Source organism: Acartia tonsa, chromosome 8 (assembly GCF_053477335.1).
Source record: "Acartia tonsa isolate MP-2025a chromosome 8, ASM5347733v1, whole genome shotgun sequence".
Lineage (NCBI taxonomy): Eukaryota > Metazoa > Arthropoda > Copepoda > Calanoida > Acartiidae > Acartia > Acartia tonsa.
In genome coordinates, this window is record NC_137267.1 from 20320257 (window position 1) to 20345587 (window position 25331).

At 31.8% G+C, this 25331-nt stretch overlaps 1 protein-coding gene across 2 annotated transcripts in view; it reads left to right on the forward strand.

Moving 5' to 3' along the window:
* Positions 1-17534: 17534 nt before the first annotated feature.
* LOC145326198 (uncharacterized) overlaps positions 17535-25331 on the forward strand; it is a 34544-nt gene continuing 26747 nt past the window's right edge. Inside the window, exons 1-3 of one of the 2 annotated variants that reach the window (XM_080169363.1) lie at positions 17535-17794; positions 19349-19423; positions 20801-20861. In XM_080169363.1, coding sequence (XP_080025489.1) covers positions 19355-19423; positions 20801-20861 — 130 coding nt within the window. In that variant the 5' untranslated portion in view covers positions 17535-17794; positions 19349-19354. Of the gene's footprint in view, positions 17795-19348; positions 19424-20788; positions 20862-25331 lie in introns of both variants that reach the window. The other variant, XM_080169362.1, reaches the window with a different exon arrangement.

The window sequence follows — 25331 nt, forward strand, 5'->3', positions numbered from 1 at the left end:
AAATAGCCTAAAACCATCACGGTACCTATAAAATGCTTCCCAAACATGGAGAATTCGTAATTCGGTTTGGTAAATATACATGTTTTAAGCTACTACAAACCTTACTTCTTTATCTTTATAATGTATCTGTGTATTATAGATAGAATAAAATTAGTACATATTTAATAGCAGTTTGACTTTAGAATTGCATTTGATTTATACATTTTTTCTAATTATAATCAAGACTTTGGGGTATAAGACAATTGGAGATAAATTGATGTACATCTCCCTAATAATGACAAAATAAATTTCTCCTCAGTAGATCCAAATTTATTGGTTAAAAAGTTTGGACACTACAAATTTGTACCAACCAACCGTAATTGTATAAAAGTACCCAAAGTTTTCAATCCAATGAATAAGAGAACATGTTTGGGTACTACTATGAATTTAAGTCAAATGTTATGTAAATCAAACTTTAAATTGAATTTCCTTATCTTAATTATGAGCAAAATGTTTGAGGCGATAAGAATCCACTTAAAATTTCTTTTTAACTATGCTTAACGATTTTTTGTGCAAAATTTTTGATAAAATGTTTTCAAAAAATAGAACATATCACACAAATTTGAAATGAATATTTAGAAAAATAAAAAAATGTATCTTTGTCGTAAAGAATTAATGCATAAAATTGTACTTTAAGATCATTTTGTCCCTAAAAGATTAAAGAAACATGATAAAAAGAGACCCAATTTTAGGAAAACGTACAAAATTAATTAAAAGTATATTTTCTATGATTTTATCAAATTATCAAAATTACTGATAAAATTTTGTCGAGTCGGCAGTTTTATAAAATGGGCATATTTTCAATATCGGAATTATGTTGTAATTTTTAGCGTGCTCCGCAAAAAGATAAACCGCGCATCTTCTCTACAATATCGTTAATGGTTCTTAACGTTTTAATTATCTAAATATCGTTCTAACCACTAAAACCGTTATGTGTTGTTTAAATATTCATGTTTGTTACGCTCCTTTGTTAAATAAAGTATGATTTTTATTTTCATTTTTTTACATTTTAAATTTAGGTTTACTATTTCTCTTTAATTAACATTTTTTACATAATTAACTTTTAAAGCTACGCTATAGACGAACGTAAATGTCTCTGTTTCTATGTATTTCATTTTTACGCAACGTTGAATGTTGATGTACTTGTTATAATGGGTTTTTCCTTGTTTTTTGTCTTGTTTTCAATTTCTTATTACTTGCCATGTACTGTGTGTAATTAAATCGAGGAAAGGGTATACAAAAATCGTCGGAAAAAAATACAAAAAATCAGGGTAAAATATTAATAATATGTTCAGCCCTGCTTTTAAACTTCTTCCAAGCCAAATTTTCTTACATATTTGTAATTTTTTTTGGAAAGATTATGATAACCCTGCAGGGTTAATTCTTTTTATTTAGGTACTTAAAACATCCTTTTAAAAATCATTTAAATTTGGAGAGTCCTAAAATAAAAAGCTTTTAATATAATTTGTCACATAAAATGTATATTTTCCTTGAAATATGAAAAATGTAGATATCAAACACAGGGATACAGGGATTCAACTAATTATTCATTATAAAACTCTGGCTTTGGTAGCTGATCATCATTAGGGGGAAGACAGATGTGTAGATTACCATAGTTTACTATCCTTCTTACTCCATGCATCTGACATCAGGGAGGGAGGAGACATTGGGTTGTTTATGAAATCAGTCCCCAAAGTTTCACAACAACGTTTTCTTATTCCTTGGCTTAACAACTTTGGGGACTTTTATTGAATGTTGATTGGCTGAGTGTCCAAACGTTTCAACCACTAATTGTAATCTACAGAAGGGTCTAATTTGTTTATCATCATTAGGGATGTACATAAATTAATCGGCCATTGTCTCATCCCTTTAGATTCCTGATCTGACATAATTTAAAATCATATCCATCAATTTCAAATTAGGTTTATTTTGATGTATGTACAAGTATTCAAACTTTTTATATCCCAAATAAATTTTGTATAATTCAATTTCAAATATAATGCATTCTAAAAACCTTTCAAATTTAGGTGCTTCCCTTTAAAATGCCCATTGAGTAGTGAGTACTACCCCCATCCGTTATTTTTTTAATGCGTCGGATTTTCTGTGCCCGACTCGTAACTTTGAGGGAAACTTAATTAAAAATTGATTTCGTAATTTGTATATGGGCAAGGACGTCCAAGCTTATTATTTGGGTGGGGGGATTGTGATAAATTTTCTTATTTTCTGCTCTTAGAAATAAAAAAACGTGACCTTAATATTAATACTAAAAATACTATAATTGAGCAATATATTTGACATTCAAATTCTCATGATTTTATACCCTCTAACTCTAATTAATTCTAAATTAGATCTTACATAAACTTTTTTTTCTTTGACCTTAATATCTTACTTTTTAAAAAGTGTAGCTCTCTTATCAACAATGCTGATTTACTTAGATATACTGTAAAACTAACTATTCAATATTTTAGTATATTGAACAGGTAAAAAGCTCAATTTGAATGAAGATCAAAATCTCCTTTTCAAGATTCTAAACAACGAAAATTTAAACCTAACTAATATGATTTTTATTATGTCTCTAAATAAACTAAACTCGCTACTGTCCTACATATGGATATAATTTTCCTATATTTAAGAAAAATCATAATTAAGACAAAATTTACTAAATTTACTGTTTATTTATGTCTAAATGAATGTAATATTTATTTTCATTATAAAAGCTAAAACTCAATCAAAGAAAAAGTGAAGACTGCCCTTTTATTTTTTGGCTGGCTATAATTATTTGTTTGATGAAGAGTAAAGCGGGCTAAAAGAAACAAAGTTTATTTCATCTTTTTCCTTATTAAAATCGAAGCTTCTCTTTAACGTCCCCGTATAGGTCTTAACGGCTAGCTACGGTCTAGAATTCAGTCATGTAAAAGAGTAGTAACCAATAGAAAAATTAAAACTATTTACGTCAATTTATATCGCAATATATCATAACAAATTCCTCTGAAATGATATTGATGGTTATCACACCTAAACACACAGGGAAACACACAGACAGACAGTCATACTAATCCTTTCATATTAGGATTAAAAAGAACGAAAACTTTGAGGCAACCTGCAATGCATTATTTGATTGTCAGATTGTTTGTTTGTTTTCTTTTTCATGTTCTTTATTAACCCTAGGCTACATATGTACTGAGATAGGGATAATACAGTTAGGGAGTTGAATCCATTTTTATAGAAGCAGAAACATAATCTATGATTATGGTTTGGACCCTCTAAAACTGTAATCTACCCTTCCACTTTCCCCTCTCTTGGTGAAGATATCTTCAACGCCAATACGATTTTTGAAATGTAAGATTCCACTTTTGCCTCTCTTGGTGAAGATATCTTCAACGCCGATATGATTTTTGAAATGTAAGATTCCACTTTCAATAGAGGCGAAACTGGAATCATGGTTTACATTTTTAATATCTATGTTTCTGTAATCTTCCATTACTTGTTTAACATCGACATAATAGAAATGTACCATACTAGTTTAAAATTATGTCAAATGTGAAAAAAAGCATAGATTTTATATATAATTTAAACATTGTTGTATATTCTTAATTGATTAAACAAAACATACAAAGAGCCTTTTATAAAAGTTGTTTTGTTTATTTAAAAAAATACTTTTAAAAGTGTATCAAATGAGTAATCAAAATTATTTTAAGAAAGTCGTTTATTAATTAATTCAATTGTATATATTTGTAATTTTTTTGTTCAATTTATTTCATCTTAATATTTCCCTAGTAATCTCTCACCGTGTAAGTAAGCACTAAAAGGTTAATTACTTATCTAATTGTGCATTTTTGTGGTAAATTACTGATCAATTACTGAACAATTTAGTATGATTTGTGTGTTAAAAGTGGATGGAGTAAATAAATGGACATTTATAGTAAAATTTGCTTGTATCGGTTGAAGTGAAGAAAAAGAAGGAGGAGTAATAAGGGGGGGGGGGGAGTTCTGACACATTTGCGTAAACCTGGTGTATAGGCTTTATCTTTGGACTGAGAGGATAGGTTATTAGGAATAAAATCATTCTTATAGGATGAATTTCTCCCAGATTTAAGATTTTTTGGATAGGCCTCCAGGTTCCGGAGCTTAAGGCCTCCAGGTGGTCTCTGTACAGATAAAAATTAAAAATAAGATTTTTTTTGAAGAGTTAAAGGTTAACTTATAAAACAAAATATGCTTCTTTTTGATTGTTATTCACATATTTGAAGAAAAACATACATATTTTGTCTCATAAGCTGACTTCTAACTCTTAAAAAAAATTTTTTTTTTTCATTTTTACCTGTAGAGAGACCACCTAGAGGCCTGGAGCTCCGGAACCTGGAGGCCTATCCAAAAAATCTTAAATCTGGAGGAAATTCATCATATAAGAATGATTTTATCCCTAATAACCTATCCTCTCAGTCCAAAGATAAAGCCTATACACCAGGTTTACGCAAATGTGTCAGAACTTCCCCCTCCCCCTTAATCCCTTCCTTCCTGTAAGCAGTTTATGACAAAAATTGAAGATTTGGCCGATATAATCCAAAAGAGCAAAATTTTCATCGATTGCTTAACCCTTTATCTAAAATTTACTTAAAGATTAACATTTTCTGGAAAAAAATTGATCTTCTAGCTTCAAAAATAAAAAAATTACAGCCGTTTGAAATTTTTTAGTAAAAAAAGACCTAAAAACAAAGGTTGTAAAATAAAAGGGTGAAGGAAGCAAAAATTGACTTAGACTTATAAAAGGACGGAAATTCACTATCAAACAGGGGACTCGCACAAAAAAATTTAGCTCTCTAGCTCTATTAGGAACTGAGATAATTAGGGGGGGCGTTGAACGCCCCTCCCCCCCCCCCCCCGACCGATTAAGGTGCGGCAAGGGGCCCGACTGTAAGGGGTTAAAAGAAATTTAACATAGAAAGGCATGATTTGGTATATAAGCCAAATAAGCAATAATTCTCATTGATTGCTTATATGTAATTTATCAAAAAATAGTATGATTTTGTATATATATAAGCCACATAATTTTCATTGATTACTTAGTAGGGGTGTCATGCTTAGTGGTAGCACACTGAGCTACAGTGGTGAGAGTTCAAGTTCAATTCTCTGTAGGTTGACTCTAATTTCTCATTTGCAACATTAATCATGCATCATCCCCTGGTTGTGTAAGAAGGGGATTATTGAGTAAGTTTGGATACCCAATACTCACTTACTTACAGTACTACCCTTAACCCAAGCTCCTCTTTGGAGAGCTTCATTCATTACCGTGACTTAATTTGGGACATCTGCCATATTCGGCAAGGGTAAGGTAGGAGTAGATTTCATGAGAGCAAGTCAAAACAAAATGTGCTTCAACATGGAGCTTGAAAGCCCTACTTCTATGGAAAAGTGTCTCAGCCTACTCCAGGTCAAAACCATACAAAACTATGGTATATGAGCCAAATTAGCAATAATTTTTATTGATTGATTATGAGTATTTTTTCGTAAAATTACCATGATTTGGATAATAGCAAAAATTTTAATTGATTGCTTGAAAGTAATTTATCAACAAAAGGCATAATTTGGTATATAAGCCTAATAAACAAAAACTTTGATCAATTTCTTTCAAAATTAATCAAAAATTTATATTTAACTATTTTTGTACAAAATGAAAGAGTTAAATTATCTTGCATTAGGATGAGGGCAGGCTAAACTGGAAATTTTTTAGTTTTTGGAGAAAGAAAATAGTTTCTAATGAAACCAAGACCATTAGAAAGCTTATGGAAAAGACTATCAGGTTATCCTAGGACTTTTAGAAGTTTGATATAATTGGACTCAAAGTCGTTACCAATTAATACCCCACAGGGGGGCTAAACCAATTACGTTTTTTTCAACCTAAAAAAAATCAATGAAAAACAGCCAATCAGACATAATTAGGTTAGGTTAGAGGGATTATCCACAAAAAAATTCATAAGGATTAGACTATTCCTTCTATGTCAAAAATCATTTTTTTAAAGATGTGAAATTTTAATTTTTTTGCAAAAATTTTCTTTAAAAATAAAATATTTTCATAAAAAAACACTGTCTTACCCACTTTTTGGACTAATTCTTTAAAAGCCCATATTGAATTTTGGAAAACCTAAAAATTGACCTTATAAATCATGTTTAAATTTTTTTTCAAAATTACCTGAAAATGCCCCGCCACCAACTCTGGTCATTTTTGAAAAAAAAACATTAACTCTATTTTAAAGTTCTCAACCGATTTGAAAAGTATAAACAATTCTTAGTTAAAAAGGTTTTTACAGATTAGTTCTAGGTCTTACCAATTTTTGTGTAGGTCGATCTTTAACACCTACTGAAAAATTTTCAAAAAAATTTTTTTGTCCAACTTTGAGACCCTTAAAGGATGCCTGCAAGAAATACCACGCTTTAACTGTTAAAAGACTGCCACAAGTAGACCCAATACCCCAAATTTAAAGTCTTCAACTTCAATAACAAAAAAGTTATAGGCATTTCAAAATAGCATGTTATGTACAATGAAAAATTTGAAAGATTTTCAATGCTCATAAAAGAAAAAACAATATTGAATTACGTCGCCTAGACAAAAAATTATAACTTTATCTTTGTCAGAAACTTAGATTGCTGGTAACTGCTTAGATTTTTAAAATAAAAACACCAAATTTCATAGTCAAAATCTATGAAAAAAATTCAATTTAAATTGCATTTGTAAACAAAAATCATAGAGGAAACAAAGGGGTAAACTAATACAAGCTCAGCTGTGTTTGGTTGCTTAGCTGATTCAGCCTTCTGACTGGGTACAGTACACTTGGTATAACACGAGTTAAACTTAATTTTTTTAATGATTGTGACTATAAAAATGGATATTTTTATTGTAAAAATATAATTAGTTACTGGCAACCTAAATTTATGCCAAAAATAAGCTTATAATTTTGTTTCTAGGCCACGTAGTTTAATTTCAAAATTTCTAACATTAGCATTTAGATTCTTTCAAAATTTTCATTGCACATAAATGTCATTTTAAAACGCCTAAAACTTTTTTTGTTATAGAAGCTAAAGGCTTAAAATTTTGGGCCTTGGGTCTACTTGTGGCAGTCTTTTAGCAGTTAAAGCGTGGTATTTCTTGCAGGCTTTCTTTAATGTGAAATCAATGCAGCAGTTGTGATTTGACTTGAATTTGGTTAACTTGTCTAAATGTTTTATTTGTTTTCTTTTTGATCTTAAACATTAAGGTATAGAATTCTTTACTTATTAATTAAAACGATAATAGGATAATGAATAAAAGCACGAATAAAATCAGGTAAAAAAAAAAGATTACAATAGTTTATTTTGCTAGATTGATGGCATCATCTATTGCGCCTTCCATTGGTTCTTTGTTGTCGGTGTCATTTCTGGTCAGCAGTCCTTTTGCGGTCAGATAACTGTTGAAAGTTGTCATCTTCAAGGTATTATCAGCTTGTCTTCTCGGTTTCTGCTGAAAAGCTCCCAGGAAAAAGTTGGCACACGATTTATAGGCTGAAGCTGTAAGGTGTACTCCATCAACTAGGCTGTGTTTGTTGAAGTTCCTACCAAAAATGTTCTGGTAAACCAGGAACTCGCATCTGTCAGATAGGATCAGGCTTGACTGTAGGTATTGGTTAAGGAGGTTGGTGTAACCAGTCATGGAGATTCTCTGATTTTCGCTGTCTAGCACAGAGTGTTCTTGCAAACCACAGCATTGAGAGATGTGTCTTGGGAAGGGTCCTAGAATAAACACCCTACCCTTGAAGTGCTGTGCTAGATAGATGGTCAGTTTGTTTGTGTCGAAGATCAACTTGTCCATTTGCTGGTCTGTCAGGATTGTTGGATGGGTCAGGTGGAACACTCTCTTGCCGAATAGAATAACTGCAGAAGAACAATCTGGCTAAGTTATTGGTAGAAACATGTAAAAATTTTGACAGGAAAGAGATAAAATTTGCATTTCTTAAGACAAAGATAGCTTTTTAGAAATCATATGGTTGAAAAATTCCTTTGCTGTATTACTGGAATGATTCATAAATAACAAAAAATAAACAAAGGTTATTTTAAATGTGCATTTATTTCAAACCAATGAAAATTCAAACTGAAGTACAAAATAGAATCCAGAAATTTTGCCTGTCTATTTTGGCTTTCATTGTAGGTGGATTGAATTTATGTAAAGGTAATTCTTATCTCAGGATTCTTTAAAACTGTAAAAATAGATTTAAATATATTTCAAATAGCTTAATAAATTAGATTCAAAGGCCTTATAGATTTAATTAACTTTGGGATAATGGTAAAGGATGATGGAATATTAATTACCCTTGCAAAACCATTTCATTTTTATGTAAAAAGGTGTGATAACCAATCTGCCATTGTCCTATCACTCTCAGATAAAGTTTAACTTTGGCCTATGTTATATGTTATAACACATACTTAACCCTTAACGGTCGGGGGGGGGGGGCGTTGAACGCCCCCCCTTCCGGTTTTTTCTATCTCATTTTCAGTGTGTGATAGATAAAGAGCCCAAACTGCGTGACTTTTTAAGTATGGGTAAGACACACAACTGAGAGTTGGAATTTTTTTGAATATCTCCATCCTGGCGGGCACAGGATGCCAGCAAACCTGGCAGGGTCATCCAGGTAAAGAGCAAAAATATTTTTTGACTAAAAAAAAACATTTATCATACCAAAATACTAAAATATCCTCTAGTAGTACAACCTGATATGAAATACAGGTGTTCAAGTTACTTTCAGGTTCCAGGTATGATCCTGCAGGTCCTGATCCCCCAGGTCTCCAGAAATCTTTAAAAGGCTCCTGTGGCTGCAACTTTTGACTTAGAGACTTCAAATTTTAAACTTAAGCTTTTCTTACATGTCTACATAACATAAAAAATTTCATAAAGATCCGCCGCCATTTTCTTGCCAATCGCCGACTGTGGCGGCTGGCAGCTGCCAAGTACAGCTGCGGCCGCTAAAATATATATTTTGATATTTCTAATGTAAAATTTACTTAAAGATAAACAGTTTCTGGAATAAAATTGTTCTTCTACCTTCAAAATTAAGAAAATTACAGCCGTTTGAAATTTTTAAGTAAAAAAAGACCTAAAAACAAAGGTTGTTAAATAAAAGGGTGAAGGAAGCGAAAATTGACATAGACTTATAAAAGGTCGGAATTTCATTATCAAACAGGGGACTTGCACAAAAAAATTTAGCCCTCTAGCTCTAATAGGAACTGAGATAATAGGGGGGGACGTTGAACGCCCCCCCCCCCCCCCCCCCCCGACCGATTAAGGTGCAGCAAGGGGCCCGACTGTAAAGGGTTAAGACTTAAAACTTAATGTAATGAAAAGCTTTCACTTAAAGGGAGTGTGAACGTAAAAATTTCCCAAATGATTATCAAATCGTAACATTTTCTAAGCACATTTCACTACATTGATCAACCAAAAACGTTCTATTAACAAAAATATCTAGAAATAATGCATTGATTTTATGGTATTTTGGAAGGGAAAAAGGAAAAAACAAGGAAAATCTGAACGTTTTTGTTTCTTAAAATGTTTGTAGGGGTATTTAACTTGTCATATATAGTTGAAACAATTTAGTTACTTTTAAGGAATTTATTTTGTAATATAAAATTGCCAATTAGTTTTTTTATAACGTAGTAATTAGGTAATAAAGATCTATCTTAAACTTGTATTATTGACAAAAAAATACCTCAAAGTCTACAAAGGGTTGAATCTCATAGGTTATTTAAAATAATGATATCCTTTTTTTATTGTGTTGGACAATAAATAACCCACTTTGAAGAATAAGTATACACTTTTATCAGACTGTTTATAAAGAAATATTGCACCTTTATTATTTACAAATTTGTAATTAAAGGTGGGCGAGAGATGGGCCATCTAAAGTTACTTGGATACTAATAAAATAACCTGTTTCTAGCTTTGTTATTGTATTTGGTTTTCAATAAAAATATTACTTATTTTATCAATTTTTAAGTAACTATACATTGGTTTACAGCAAGGATATTGTTAAAAGTCAGCTTAACCGTTAGGAAAAATAGAGAACTATGTTAAAAAGTTTAGTTTTAGCTATAGAAGGAAAAAAAGACAATTAACTGCACATTTATATAGTCCGAAAATTTTTTCCTCAAACTTGGACATAGTAAAAATCGTCGGAAAAAGCCGTTTTTAAAAGAACCAGAGACAGTTTTGCCCTATATTTGATATTATATTAATGAGATGATGTTAAGGTTTGATAATCTTGGTAGTGCGAATGGGGCGCTTGTCCAATATTATGGTATGGAGATCGCTCTTCTATGAGTACTACTAAAAATCCTACTTTTACTGCAATACACATAGACATTCTCATCGTCGGTTCGTCAATTTAGAATGCTTTTCCCTCTATTCCCACAAGTATAATACGAATTTGGTTGAGCCCGTGGTAGCTCAACAAAGACCCACGCGAGGTATTATATTGCTTTAAACTAAGAATAAATGGCTGGTTATGGTATTCGATCTATATCATATAAGTATATTAAGCACTCAAGAAGGAAGATGGTTTTATAAAGTGTATTTACATTACAAGTGAATAAGTTAAGTATGAAAGTATTTACAGGATAAGTGATAATAATCATAAGTAGTGTAGGACAGAAAAGTGCCCCAAGTCCAAAGCATTGAATTGTGCTAAGTGTTAGATCTCTAACATAAGACCCAAGCTCAATTCATGCTAAGTACTGAGGGTCCTAAATTTAAACTACAATGCATGCCAAACAACTAAGTCATTACCTTTAAAGCCAGAAGAACTTGATGGTTAGAGAGTCAATAAATAACTGAGATATTTTAAGAAGTGCAAGTTATAACATCAACTATTAATAAGGATCTAAGCCCTTGTCTGTTTAATAAAGTGTTTAGATAGATAGATAGATATTTATTAATTCCACTAATTATAACAAATTTTTATATAAGTTCATTACATTGAATAAACAATATCAATAATAAAATATTTAATATAACTAGGAAGATCATGGCACTACATTTGTATAATAGATACTATTGTAGGTTTACCCATGACTTAATTTTAATTTTCATGTTGCTGATTGTGAGAAGACGGCGGAGGACAAGGCAGGCTGAAGGCTGAGAGTATGTTCATAAGTAATTATTTTATGGACATGTACAAGGGTTATTGTGTAGGTTTTAGTAGCAGATATTGCAATTATGATCGCTACAGTTTATGAATAGTTTGTATTTATCTATAAAGTGTTTTAGTATTGCTTTTTTAAATTTTTGTCTGTTTTTTATTTGTTTTAATTCTATATTTAGTTCATTCCAGTCTTTGGGAATGGTAAATTTTGTTATAGATGATTTGTTTGCTCCGTTTATTTTCAAGTTCCAAATATTCCTGCGTAGTCTCTCATGTGGATTATTTATTAAGTTTAGAATTGCAGTTGGTGCGTATTCATAGAAAACGGAGTGTCCTATTAATAGGTTATTGTATGTGATTAGATCTTTGAATTTGAGAATTTTGTATTTCTTAAAGAGTGGTTCAGTGTGGATTCTTCTGGATGAACCATGTATGTTTAAAATGATACGTTTTTGTATAGTAGTGATTGTATTTAAAGCTTTTGTGTTGTTTGGTGCCCAAATGCTAATTCCATATTCTATGAAAGGCTTACCTAGTGCATTGTAGCATAGTATTTTTTGCTTTGTTGGAATCTCTTTTTTTATGTTTCTTAAGATATGATTGCATGTATTTAATTTACTTATTGTTTTATTGATGTGGCTATTAAAATTTGCCTTTTCATCTAATAGAAATCCTAGGAATTTGAAAGAGGATTCTTGAGTATTAATGTGATTGCTTTTAACAGTTTGTATGATGGTATCGTTTATTTTAATGTTAATTTCTTGTTTTGTGTTGAAATTTATAATTCTGGTTTTAGTGGGGTTTAGGGTTAGTTTATTGTGGTTGAACCATTCAGTGATTTCTGCCATTAAAGTGTTTCCTAGGGTTTCTATTTCTGTTTTGTTTTTGCCACTTACTGCAATCATGGTGTCATCTGCAAAGAGATTTATGAAACATTTGATCATGTCTGGTAAATCATTTATATAAATGATGAAAATGATGTTTGTATGTTAAACTTGTGACGTAAATCAAACTATGGTTGTAGGCATACATACTAGAAAAAAGTGGTCACATGGTTACTTTAACAATAAACATAATGTTTTGATAAGCATATAACAATAATCAATCACATACAGTTTACCATGATTAGGCTAGCGTTACCCATATAAGGTATTATATTGGTAAAGATAGGCTAATAAATACTTAAAAACATATAAAAAGTGCCTTAGGGCTAGCTAGAGTAATTGTATCTCGTGCCTGAGTTGCGCTCAATAATTACCATGGCATGTCAATCAAATATTCAGATTCAACTTTTATATGGTGTAAAATTTATAGTATACATAGGTAAGTGGACTAGATGCGAAGCATTTCTGTAAAAGTCTTATTCATACGTTCAAAGAATTTTGAAATTTGGAGATCGCATCTCCAATCTGATAAGAAATATTCTAGTTCACAGTCCCTTTAAGTAAAGCTAACAAATAAAATTATGAAACATATCAGGGATATAACGAGATAAGACAATGGCCGATAAATTAATGCACATCCATAATGATGACGCTCTAAATAACCCCTTCTGTAGATTAAAATTAGTGGTTCCAACGTTTATAAACAAAATTTAATCAACCAATCAAAATTCAGTAAAAATCCCCAAAGCCAATGCATAAGAAAACATTGTTGTAAAACTTTGTGTACTATTGTAATAAGCAGTCAGTTGTCTCCTCCCTCTCTGGATACGAATACTAACTAAAAAAGAATAAAATGCGATGGTACTCTACAATTCACTTTTCTGCCTGTCCGTCATTCTGTCCATGATTTTTTATGATTTTCCAGTATGGCTACGAAACCAATTAATATCCGCTGGATCAGACCCGTCTAATCCATACTTAAACCATATATTGTATAATGTATTGTATTATAGACATTTTTCTACAAATAGTAAATTAAAAAGTTGTAATATGAACACCAGTTTTGTTAGACTGGGCCTTCGCCCCTTCAGGACTAACAAAACTGGAAAAACAGATGCAATAAACAACTAATCTTGGCTGTTTAGTTTTGACAATGCCAGTTTTCATCAACCAATGTGTCCCACCTCCAAGAAAATAGCTTAAAACCACCACAGGACCAATAGGTATATACCCTGAAGAGTAGAATCCAATTGGTTCAGTGGTTACCGAGATCTTAAGGGACAGACAGACGGACAGACATCAAGCTTCTTTGTATTATAGATGATATAAAAAGCTTCGTCAAATGTTTTAAATGGACATTCAGGACTTTCTGATATCGATTACAGGGTGCTACTGTCCTTCTCATTCTGTTTTCTCATGTTATCATAGACAGAATTTATTTAATTTTTCGTCCATTTTTCCCTCCCTGTATACAACTTTTATTGTACCCAGGGAGGTAGGGAACATTGGACTGAAATTACCTTCCTAGCTGGTCCAAAACCTCTAGGTACTTTAATTCAAGTTTATCGCCACCAGGGATCTGATGGGTTTAAGACAATAGCCGATAAAAGATGTACATTCCCAAAAATACCCCTACTGTAATTTGCCATCAGTGGTTGAAACGTTTCGACACTATACTAAATTAACTAACCAATTAAAATTCAGTAAAAGTCCCCAAAGATGTTAAGCAAACAAAAATGAAAACGTTATTGTAAAACTTTGGGAACTAGCATAGAGAGAGGTGAACAATGGACTGTTTATTACACTAGTCCCCAAAGTTTTACAATAACGTTTTCTTATTGGCTGGCTTAACAACTTTGGGGACTTTTATTGGATTTTGAATAGTTAGGTTATTAAGTACTAGCAGCTTCGCCCCTAGCCTCTAGGAGCTTTGCCCCATGAGGTAATTTAAAAAAAAAAATTTAAAAATAAAAAAATAAAATTCTGGTGCTGCGCCCATAATTTATGAGCATCACCAGAACCAGGGGGGTTGGGGTTGTCCCACCCCTCAAGAAAATAGCTTAAAACCACAACAGGACCTGAAGAGTAGAATTTGATCGGTTCAGTTGTTACTGAGATCTTAAGGGACAGCCGGATGGACAGACAGATAGACAGAAAGACATCGTTCTACTTTGTATTATAGATATTAAATAATTCAGTAAAAGTGCCCAAAGTTGTTAAGCAAACGAATAAGAAAATTTATGTTTTGAGATTTCTAATATAAAATTTACTTTAAGATAAAGATTTTCTGAAAAAATTGTTCTAGCTTCAAAAATAAGGAAATTACATCCATTTAACATTTTAATTAACCTTAAAAAGAAAGTTGTTAAATGAAAGGGTGAAGAAAGCAAAAAATTACTTTGTCTCACTTAAAGTCGGAAATTTATTATTTAACAGGTAACATGATCAATTTTTTTTGCTAACTAATAAAAATTTAAAAAAAAAACTAACTAATATGTACAATTTCTACTATGTCGATTTAAATATATGATATGTTATCTTGAATGTATCATTCCAGTTTTGTCTCTATTGAAAGTAGAATGATACATTACTATTATGTCGATATAAATAAGGAAATCAATGTTTATGAATACGCTGATATGTAAACATGAATGTATGATTCCAGTTTCGCCTCTATTGAAAGTGGAATCTTACATTTCAAAAATCGTATCGGCGTTGAAGATATCTTCACCAAGAGAGGGGAAAGTGGAAGGGTAGATTACAGTTTTATAGGGTCCAAACCATAATCATAGATTATGTTTCTGCTTCTATAAAAATGGATTCAACTCCCTAACTGTAATACAACAAAAGAAACATATTTTTGTTTAGCAGAAGATAACAACAACAAAAAAATTTTTTTTTTTTGGGGGGGGGGGGCATATAAAAATGGTCGCCATTAAGACAAACCCCAAAAACAGCTAAAATCATGGAAAAAATTTTCGAATTAAATTAGTTGTTGTTTGGGGTTGGTTTTGTGGTGGGTGTCAAGTGAAAGTCTGGCCTGCGCTAATCATACTAAAGACGTTAGAAATGATTCTACAGCTTTAATACTAGACGATTGCCACAAATTATTATTCTTCTCATTATGGACTTTTAGACAGATTAAATTTTTTTCTCACAAATCTTTATCTCTTTCTTTAATTAGAATTACTTACATAAGATAAAGTTGTGTTAACTTTTATACCAAAAACTGGTGATTTACCTCCGAGTTCTTTGTCGAGCATAGAAATACCCCCCTTTCCCTTTATTTTGAAATAAATTAAAAATAAAAGTGGGGAGGGGAAGTTTTTAGTGTTTGTTTTTCACATTATGCCATGTTAGGTTACTGTTCTTTTGTATATTTTTAAATATCTAATTTCATGCATCTGATATGGCAGCTTTTTTAGCGTCTCTAGTATGATAAATCATGATAGGATTATTTAGAACAGAAAGGGGTGGAATGTTTTATGTGAGACCCAATTTAGAAAGCAACAACACAGCTAAACTTTTCTTTTGTTTTCATATGAAATAACAAGAAAGATAGATGGCAAGCAAGGCTGGTAAGATTCTTATTAAAACAGCGTTAAATGCAAGTTTAAATGCTGTCTTGACCATATGGCAGTTTAGGTCAAGTATGACTTCAAAAGCAAAAAGTTTTAGAGATCTTAAGTTGGAGACGTCTACCCAAAACCAGGACCAATCAACAGGATTTGTATATAATGATTTATTGTGTTACTCTACACTATTACAATAGTCCTGAAAATACAATATCAAATAATAATCAAAAACATTAAATATTAATATAGTATTAATATATCATTTGTGGGTTAAGCGACTTTGGGTACTTTTATGAATCTTTATTATTTAAAGGTTAAGAAACTTTGGGTACTTTTGTTTATAAAAAAATATTACTTTGGCTTAATGATTCATGTAAAAATGCATCAAAATAATACCTATTTTAAAAACAAAAACATAAGTTTATGAATCATAATTAAATGCTTTACTAAGCTGGCTCAAATGCCGTAGAGAAAACCTATTATTTTACCCTATATACCACAATATTCTGCTCAAAGGATCTCATTTGTACCTGAGGTGTTTCATGGTGAAGCCCCTGATTTACTAGTAAAACACTCCACACTTTTTGACACACAAGAGAGCTTACTTTTGGTCTCAAAATATGTTATTTCTTCTCCGTTTAATTCCGAAGTACCATAACAAAAAGGATGCCGCGCCACATCCTCAAAAAAATCCTATCAAACAACCAAAGACGACATTTTCTTATAAGGAAAACAAGGAAGAAAATCAGAAATTAATTTGTGGTTGACAAACTAAAAGCTTCCTTGAAAAGATGACGAGACAAATGCCATAAAGTTAACTTTTACCTTTAGAATTGTTCAAGTATTGCAGACATAAAAACAAGGAAGACATTGTCCATAATTAGCGAAGAGATGCGCAGAGGTCATAGGAATCTACACTGAAAATTTCAGCTGTATATCTTAATTAGTGGCCGAGAAATCACATTTCCCCCATAGCTTTAAGGACTGACTGACGTACTAACAAACAGTAAATGATAGATTAGCTTCGATACCAATAAAGGACAATTTTAAATTTCCCTAAAATGATCTGTTTTGGAGGTATTACTAAACACATCCAATTGCTTTATTTTATCAGACAAATAAACTATAAACTCTTAAAGTAAATTCTAAACAAACTTTAAAATTTAATTGGAACTTTTCTGTTACACAATTGTTTTTAAAACTTTCTTATTTTTAAAATAATTATATTGTACATTTACTGGCGGATGTGCCCATAGCATACAATGGCTCTGAATTCGAAGAGGAATACAGGGTGTAGAAAAGATAGCCTAAAACCATACGAAAGCTTTAATCAATAATTACTTAAATCTGAAAAAACCCTGGGGAGCTCTGTGAAGCTTTCCTAAAATGTAAAATCGATTGGATAAATAAAAAAACTTATTACTTTATATGAAAGTTTATTGTAGCAATGGTATTTGCTGTACAATACAACAAATACTTTTTTTTCTCCAAAATTGGACATATTTGACTAATGCAAAATACTTAATTTCTTTGTCTGCCTGTCCTCCTGTCTGTCTTTCTTACTTTTTCCCTTAATATTTTAAAGTTTTTACCTTATTTATATTCATCATATATGTAATTTTGAGGAGATTCGCAAGTTTTTGATGCAATCGTCTTTGTTTTTAAACTTTTCAACGAATATGAAATATATGTGTATGACAGGGGAAATATTGTCGTAAATTTAGCTTGCTTTTTCCCCTGGCATTTATTGGTTAGTTCGTTTATCAAATAGGAGGAGGGCTGATGGGGTAAAGAGGTTGGAGGAGGAAGAATTTGTCTTTTAGGGTCCGTAATAATCTGGTGTAAGATCCTAGTAATAATTAATCCATTAATTTTTCAGAGGTGTAAAATACAATGTTGGAGTGTGAAAACAATTCTGAAGAAACCGAGCCTGACATAGAGGAATCCAGTGACGAATAATAAAAGAACATATATCTTTACAAAGCCAATTCCAAGTTAGAATTAGGGGTGTTAAGCTGCTTGCAAGTAGCGCAGTTATAAAAGTTTAAAAAGACGTGCACATACCAAATTCAAAATTCAGCAAGTAAGCGTAAAAGACCTGAAACTTCCTCAACATATTGTCGAAGTTTTAGAAGGGGTAAGTTTATTGATAATTTCCAAGGATTCAAAGGGATAAGGTCGATAGCCGATAAATTGATTTACGTCCCCAATGATATTACACTAAATTATCCCTTCTGTATATTACAATTAGTGGTTGAAACAATTGAACATTCAACTTAATGCACAAACTATCAAAATTCAGTAAAAGTCCCCAAAGTTTTTAAGCCAACAAATAAGAAAAAGATATTACAAAACTTTGGGAACTAGTGTAATAAACCGCCTTAAGAACCCTACCTCCCTGGTAATTTCCCTGAATGTACCCTGTATAGATTTCAGGGAAACTTTAAATAGGCATTGTACATTTTTTAGATTTAAGTCTTGGGATGGTTTTAGGCGATTTTTCGATCTCCACATTTGTTTACTGAGACCCTAGATGCTAGGGGCGCAACCGCTATTTTGAAGTAAATTAATACATATTGCACCAATAGAAATAAAGATATAAAAAATATAAAATCTAATTCTAGATTAATCAGGATGTTTTGTAATCATTATAAAATCAATTAGAAACCATAACTTGTTGAAAACAGACTATTTTTAGACATAATTTGGATATAAAATTAGGCAATTTACTTTAACGTGCCTTGTTAAGCACGCAACCCCCTTAACCCTTGTTTTGAAATAAATTAAAAATAAGGAGGGGGGTTAGTTTTTCATCTGATCAATTTATTTTTTTAAACAGGTGGGGGGGGGGGGGGGTTCGGTGCACTATAGGCATAGACCCCCCCCCCTCCTCCAAAGTTTACATTTAGCATATTATTGATGTCAGTAATTTAACAAACATTATTGAGAGCTAGATTTTAAAAAATAAGCTATTTATCCAAATTAAGTTCTAGATTACTTTTGACAAATATGGTTATTTTCCAATAATCGTTTTATATAAAAATATGAAAAGTTACTTCAAAATTATCTTCTTATTTTGAAAAGGCTACACAAATAATCTAAAACGGAGAAAGGTAGAAATAAAGGAAGGTTGGAGCATGTAGAATATAACTTAAAATAAAATTTTTAATCTTCCCTTAAAACATTATAAACCAGTTCCTGCGTTTAGTTGATCATTGGAGGACGAGGTGCTATGTTAACAAATCATTACACCAGCAACCCCCCCCCCCTCCCCCCTAAAAAATATCTGCTCATTAAAGAAATTAATAATTTTATTTGTTATTGCTGTTGGGAGAGGGGGGGGGGAGATATTAATCTATCCTCAATTTGTCATTGCCATTTATTCTAGGAACAAATAGATAATTATTATTTATATCTGTTTTAGTGCAAAGCTAATCGTTTACTCAGTCCGTCTGTCCATCTGTAACGCTACTTAAGATGAACGACTGAACTTTTTGTGAAGATTTTCCAATCTTACTTGTTCGGATGGTCTGTCGTCAGCATACAAAAAAAAATATCATACAAAATTATTTATACATATAGGTAACGTTCTCATTCTTTCTTTTTATGAACACGCCAATTTGTCTGTTTGTCTATCATCCTTGTTTGTATTGATTCCATTATCCAATCTGAACCTATAATTGATATTTAGGTGATAATGTTTGACTGGGTAGTATGGACCATTCTCATCACCCTGGTTATCCTAGGTCTGATAGGACTTCTAAAGGTAAGATTTTATAATAGGCCTAGGACTCATAGGACTTCTAAAGATAAGGGCTTATAAAATTACCCAAGTGATATTAGGAGTATTAGGTCTGCATAAGGAATATGGGAAAGATTACTAGGCTAACTTAGTAGTCCTATGATTTATAGGACTTCTGTAGATAAGGTTTTAGGCTACTCAAAAATACCCTAGTAATTACGAGTAATATATATATATAAGGAATATAGGAAAGATTACCAGACTAGTAATCTTTGTAATCCTAGAATTGATATGCCTTCTAAAGATAAGTTTTGGGCTACTTTTAAATACCCTAGCAATGACGAGTAATAGATCTATATAAGGAATATAGGAAAGATTACTAGACTACTCATTAGAAAGAAAATAGATATAAAGAATTCATATTACCTAAGAATTACCTTAGATTACCCTTCGACTGATAGGATACTAAAGGTAATGTTTTATGCAATTACTCTAAAGTTGCAAATACTATAGTAATTTTATTTAGTATTAATAGTTATAATTACTTAGACTTTTATTTCTGTAGAATTACTATAAATTACCCGTGTTAATCTAGCAATTTTAGGATTTTAGTAAAAGTGATTTTTAATGATTCTATCAAATTTTGTTAGAAGTCCAAAGAGTTCTAAAGGTAATTTACTTGATTTTATATTTCCTAAAGATGACTTTAGATTACCAAATAGGAATTTTAAAGATCATATTACATTACTTTAAGATTACTTTTAGATTTTATTTAGTTGTATCACTTAGAAATTAAAGATTAAATAGATTAGAATGCTGTGTTGAAACTACTTTAGAATAACCCAACAATTAGATTACTATAGGCTTAGATAGAATTTAGTAAGACTATTTCTATAAGACATAAACATAAACAATTTATTTCCTGTTGGGCAAATAAAATTTATTTGATTTTAAAAAAAATAATTTGGCCCAACTTTGGGATATTCATACAATTGCTAGTTTTATTATACATAAACATAAACAAATACAATGTATCGCAGTTGTACAGATTAAAAAATCTCTTTAATTAAAATAATAAGATACTTGAATCGTAATTTTAAAAATTATCATAATTAAAGTGTATAGATCTACATTTTAAGCAGTAAGGGAGGGAGGGGTCATTGGACCGTATATTATACGTTTTATACACACTTTGGCTAACTTGAGCAATTAAGAACTTTTGGTGCTTTCATTAAATACTTATTCATTGAGCTAGCAGTTTCCAATTTTTTAGCTATAGGAGGTGTAATTTTGTTCATTATCATTGGCAATTCAAAATTTTAATTGAAGATAATTATTTTGATCTGCACGGCTGCCACAAAATATGAATATGCCCAAAGTCTGTTATAGAATTTGATTAAGGTTGTCATGGATTATCCGGGCCTACTCAAATGGAAATGTATCTACCATGATCATCGGAAAGGTAAGTCTTTTTCTCGCCCCAAATTTGTAGGTATTGTCAACAAATCAATAAAAAAAAATTTAATTTTCAATTTGAATCATGTTTCTTATTAATCCCCGTTACAGTCAAGCAACCTTTTGATTGTATAACCTTTACAAGTCTTAACTTTACAATGTGTAAGAATTTACCAATTTTAAAAAGTAGTAAGACTGTAAAGTTATTTCGTTCTTTGGCTTAAAACTTTAGTGTAATTTTATTAAATTTTGATTGATCGGTTCCAAATAGCAAACTAGTGTAAAAAAAAATTTTCAACCAAAAATACAGAAAAGAATTATAATCTTTGAGGATATAATAAATTTGAATTAATAGTATAATTAAAAACCCTTTTTAATGAAATTCTAATAGCAAAACGTTTTAAAATATTGTAACTTTGTGGTATTTTATATCATTTACGTTAACATAAAAACTATTCAGTTGTCATATTTAAGCTTTACTTATATGGTAAATGTCTTAACCATGACACTTTGGTTAAGTTTGACTTCCGAATTCGCGGGAAGTTCTAGAGATCTTAGTCTTACGGACAAAACCCCCAACACCAGGAACCATCAAGTTTCAACAGCAGGTTTGAGTATAGATTTATTGATACAAACTATTTCAAAGTCCTGAAATTACAAAATCAATTAATACAAAATTCCAGTTTTTATAACCACGTAATATTATTTGCTTTTTAAAAATCTTTTTTTCTACGGTTAAAGAATCTTTGGTTACTTTGGCTTTAAAGGAAAATTATTTGGTTTAATAGATCATTGTTACATGCATAAATATAAGCACATAAAAAAATTACTAAAACATAATATTTGAATCATAATAAAGTTTCACGTGTAGCTGGCTAAAGCTTTTAACTTAATAAATCCGTCCTATACGCCATACAACTATTTATAAATAAAGAAAAATCTACCTGAAGTTCTTATGGTTAAAGCACCTGGCATACTAGGGTTAATCACGCACTATGAGACCAATGATAGGCCCGACTCTATTCTCCGAAATCTTTATCCACAAACATATCATTCAAAAATAACGTGGAGAGACCCCAAACAAAAACAACATTCAATGCCACGTCTCTTTAGGAAAGGATAGTCAAACAAAGACGACATTTTTTCTGAATTGGAATTGTAAATAAGGAAATTAATTTTGATCTTGATAAACACAAAGCTTCCTCGAAAAGAGGTTAAGACACACCCCCCGTTTGAAAGTCAAATTAACTTCCTTAACGAGATTCAAGATTTTTTTTGCGCTGAGCACTAGCAACATTTCTCACTAAACTCAACTCACCATAATCACATGAAAATGGCCACATCCCGAAAAACATGACAATTTTTGCTCCTAACCAAATGAAACCCCGTGAAATGCATACACAATATTATACTCCTCACTAGGACTCATAATACCTCACATTTTAGGATAGAAGGATGGGGATTGGTTTGTACCATACAATATTCCAGGCACATGACACTCACAAGATCACATACACAAAATCCTAAAATGGACAATCCTATTAATCATTAGGGTTGGGCCGGATATCTGGTGTGGCCGGATATCCGGCCATTTTCAATATCCGGCCGGATACCGGATATTGAAAATATCCGGCCGGATATCCGGCTATAACTTTTTTTATATTTTACACCAAAAATCTCTGCCTTTTAAAATTTTAAATGGCTATAATTTTTAGTAGCAAAGCTACTCTATAATTCACAATGTCCGTCCGTCCGTCCGTCTGTCCGTCTGTCCGTCCATCTGTCCGTCCGTCTGTCCGTCCGTCTGTCCGTCCGTAATTAATGAATTGGGGGAAACGTGATTTTCTCGGCTCCTATAAAAGATAGAGAGCTGAAATTTTTTGACAACATTCCCATCATTAAGGAGCACAATTAACTATAAAACATTAATGGCGGTCAAACTGCTTTTTAGCAGGTTTTAGGCTATTTTTTATACTTTGCAAATTTTCCCCATATCTTTGGTGTTTATGGTCCGATTTTCAAAATTTTTTCAGTTAAAGATATCAAAATTAAATTTCCCGTCATTTGAAGAAAACAACAATGACGGCCAGACTGCCTTTTTGCAGGTTTTTGGCTATTTTTATATTTTTCACATTTTTCCCCATATCTTTGGTGCTTATGGTCCGATTTTCGAAATTTTTTCAGTTAAAGATATCAAAATTAAATTTCCTGTCATTTGAAGAAAACAACAATGACTGTCAGACTGCCTTTTTGCAGGTTTTTGGCTATTTTTGTATTTATCACATTTTTACCCACATCTTTGGTGTTTATAGTCCAATTTTCTAAAATTTTTCAGTTAAAGATATTAACATTAAATTTCTGGTGTTTTAAGAAAAGAAACAATGGCGGCCAAACTGCCTTTTAGCAGGTTTTTGGCTATTTTTATATGTTTGACATATTTTCCCATATCTTTGGTATTTTTGGTCCAATTTTAAAACTTTTTTGCATTAACAGTTTCAAATTTTTTTCCCCCATTGTTATGTGCATCTAGTATGTAATTTACTTTAACCGTCTTCATCATACAAAATAAAACAAGGTTTTGTGTTTATTTTCTCCAATACATCTATTCTTGATTTTAATAAATATACTTTAAATCTACTTCTACGTATTCCCATCCACAATTTTTTGTGCTTCGCTACTTATGGATGTTGTCATCCTTGTCTTATTATTGAAGCTAGAAGAACATTTTTTGAATATGTTTATCTTTATGTAAATTTTATATATGAAATCTCAAAAGTTTGTTAATAAATTTTTTTTGCTACTTTAATATCTGATAATTTAGCCGGTTATCCGGCCGGATATCCGGTAATTTGGCCGGATAACCGGATATTTGCCGGATATCCGGCGTTGGCCGGATATCCGGCCGGATACCGGATATCCGGCATTTGAAATCAGCCGGATATCCGGTATCCGGTATCCGGCCAAAAAAGTATCCGGCCCAACCCTATTAATCATGATGTTATAAATATAACAACTTATACTGGTTAATAATCATTTGATAATCAATAGGTAATAAATCATTATTAATAAATCAATAAGTACCTACAATAATTTGGTTGAAATGTGAACAAATAATGGTAAGAACAAATAACGAAATAAATCTTAGACAAGAAAATTAAGATTTATAGGTACTTAAAACTAAATTGGTTAAGCATCAAAAAGAGTAGTTAGAAAAAAAATTCAAAATCATTGGGCAGAAAGTTTTTCAAACTCAATGAATAAAAACTGTAATTATCTTAATCAACAATAAAACTTTTCGATACTTAGATAATAGCAAACTAATAATATTTCTGTTAGAATTTCCATCGAAATTATGATAAAATACCAATTTTAATCTTTGTAAAAAAAATGAAAATTTAAATATGAATTTTCAATCATTCCTTGATCTGAATAAAATGTTTTACTTGATTGAAATTCATATGTAATTTTTTTAAAGAAAAATCTGCTAAAAAAATACTTGATTTTCTCTTAGAATAAATATCGAAGTGCCTCCACTAACACTGACAGCTTTATATGCCGATTTCTGGTCACCAGCTCCACCGTCAGCACTTGTACAGATAAAACCACTACCAAAAATGGTTCGCCACAACATAGACTGGCCCACTTTCTGGTAGGTTGACGGAAACACGTCAGGATGGGTATTTCCAATGATGATATCCAAGCCTCCACTAACATATGTAAATCTTTCTGGCGGCATCTTAAATATTTCGGCGGCGGTTTCAGGGTGGACCGAGCGCATCTCGTTGGCCCCACCAAGGGTAGGCATAACAGCTACCTCAAACTCCCTCAAATTACCATCCCTGTCCTTCAGATAAAACACAACATTGCGGCAGGATGTTTCACTGCCGTCAGCCACAGAAATGGTTGTATATCTGCCAGTAGATTTCAGCTTCAACTTGTTGGATAACTTCTCAGACACAAGTGGTAGATTCGCACCAGAGTCAAACATAACGGTGGCGTGGCAGGCGCCGCCGCCAGGTGCTACAACAGGAACTAACTGAAGCAGGAAGGTACAGGGGCTAGGTGCAGAACTTGACTTGTAGACTGTATTCACACCAGCACTAGCCTCATGGAGCAACCGGCTATGATATCTGTCACAATTATTGGTGCCACAGACACCAAGCTTATCCGATTTAGTACACTTGTCAGCAGCATGGCCTTCACACAGGCAGAGTTCACACAACTTCTTCTGCTGGACAACTTTTTTTCGGTCAACAACATCCATCTTCTTAAACATGAGACAACGGAAAATCGGATGTTTATCCTTGCAGCTTTCAATAGGACATGTACTATTCCACTTGGAAGTTTTGTCCTTACCAGCCCGTCCATTTTTATTGTCACTGCGGCCAGATACTTGCGCGGCGGCAGCTCTATCACGATTCCTCCTGCCGGCACCAGTGTCATAGGACATATCACCAGCCAACATTGCTCCCCTTGT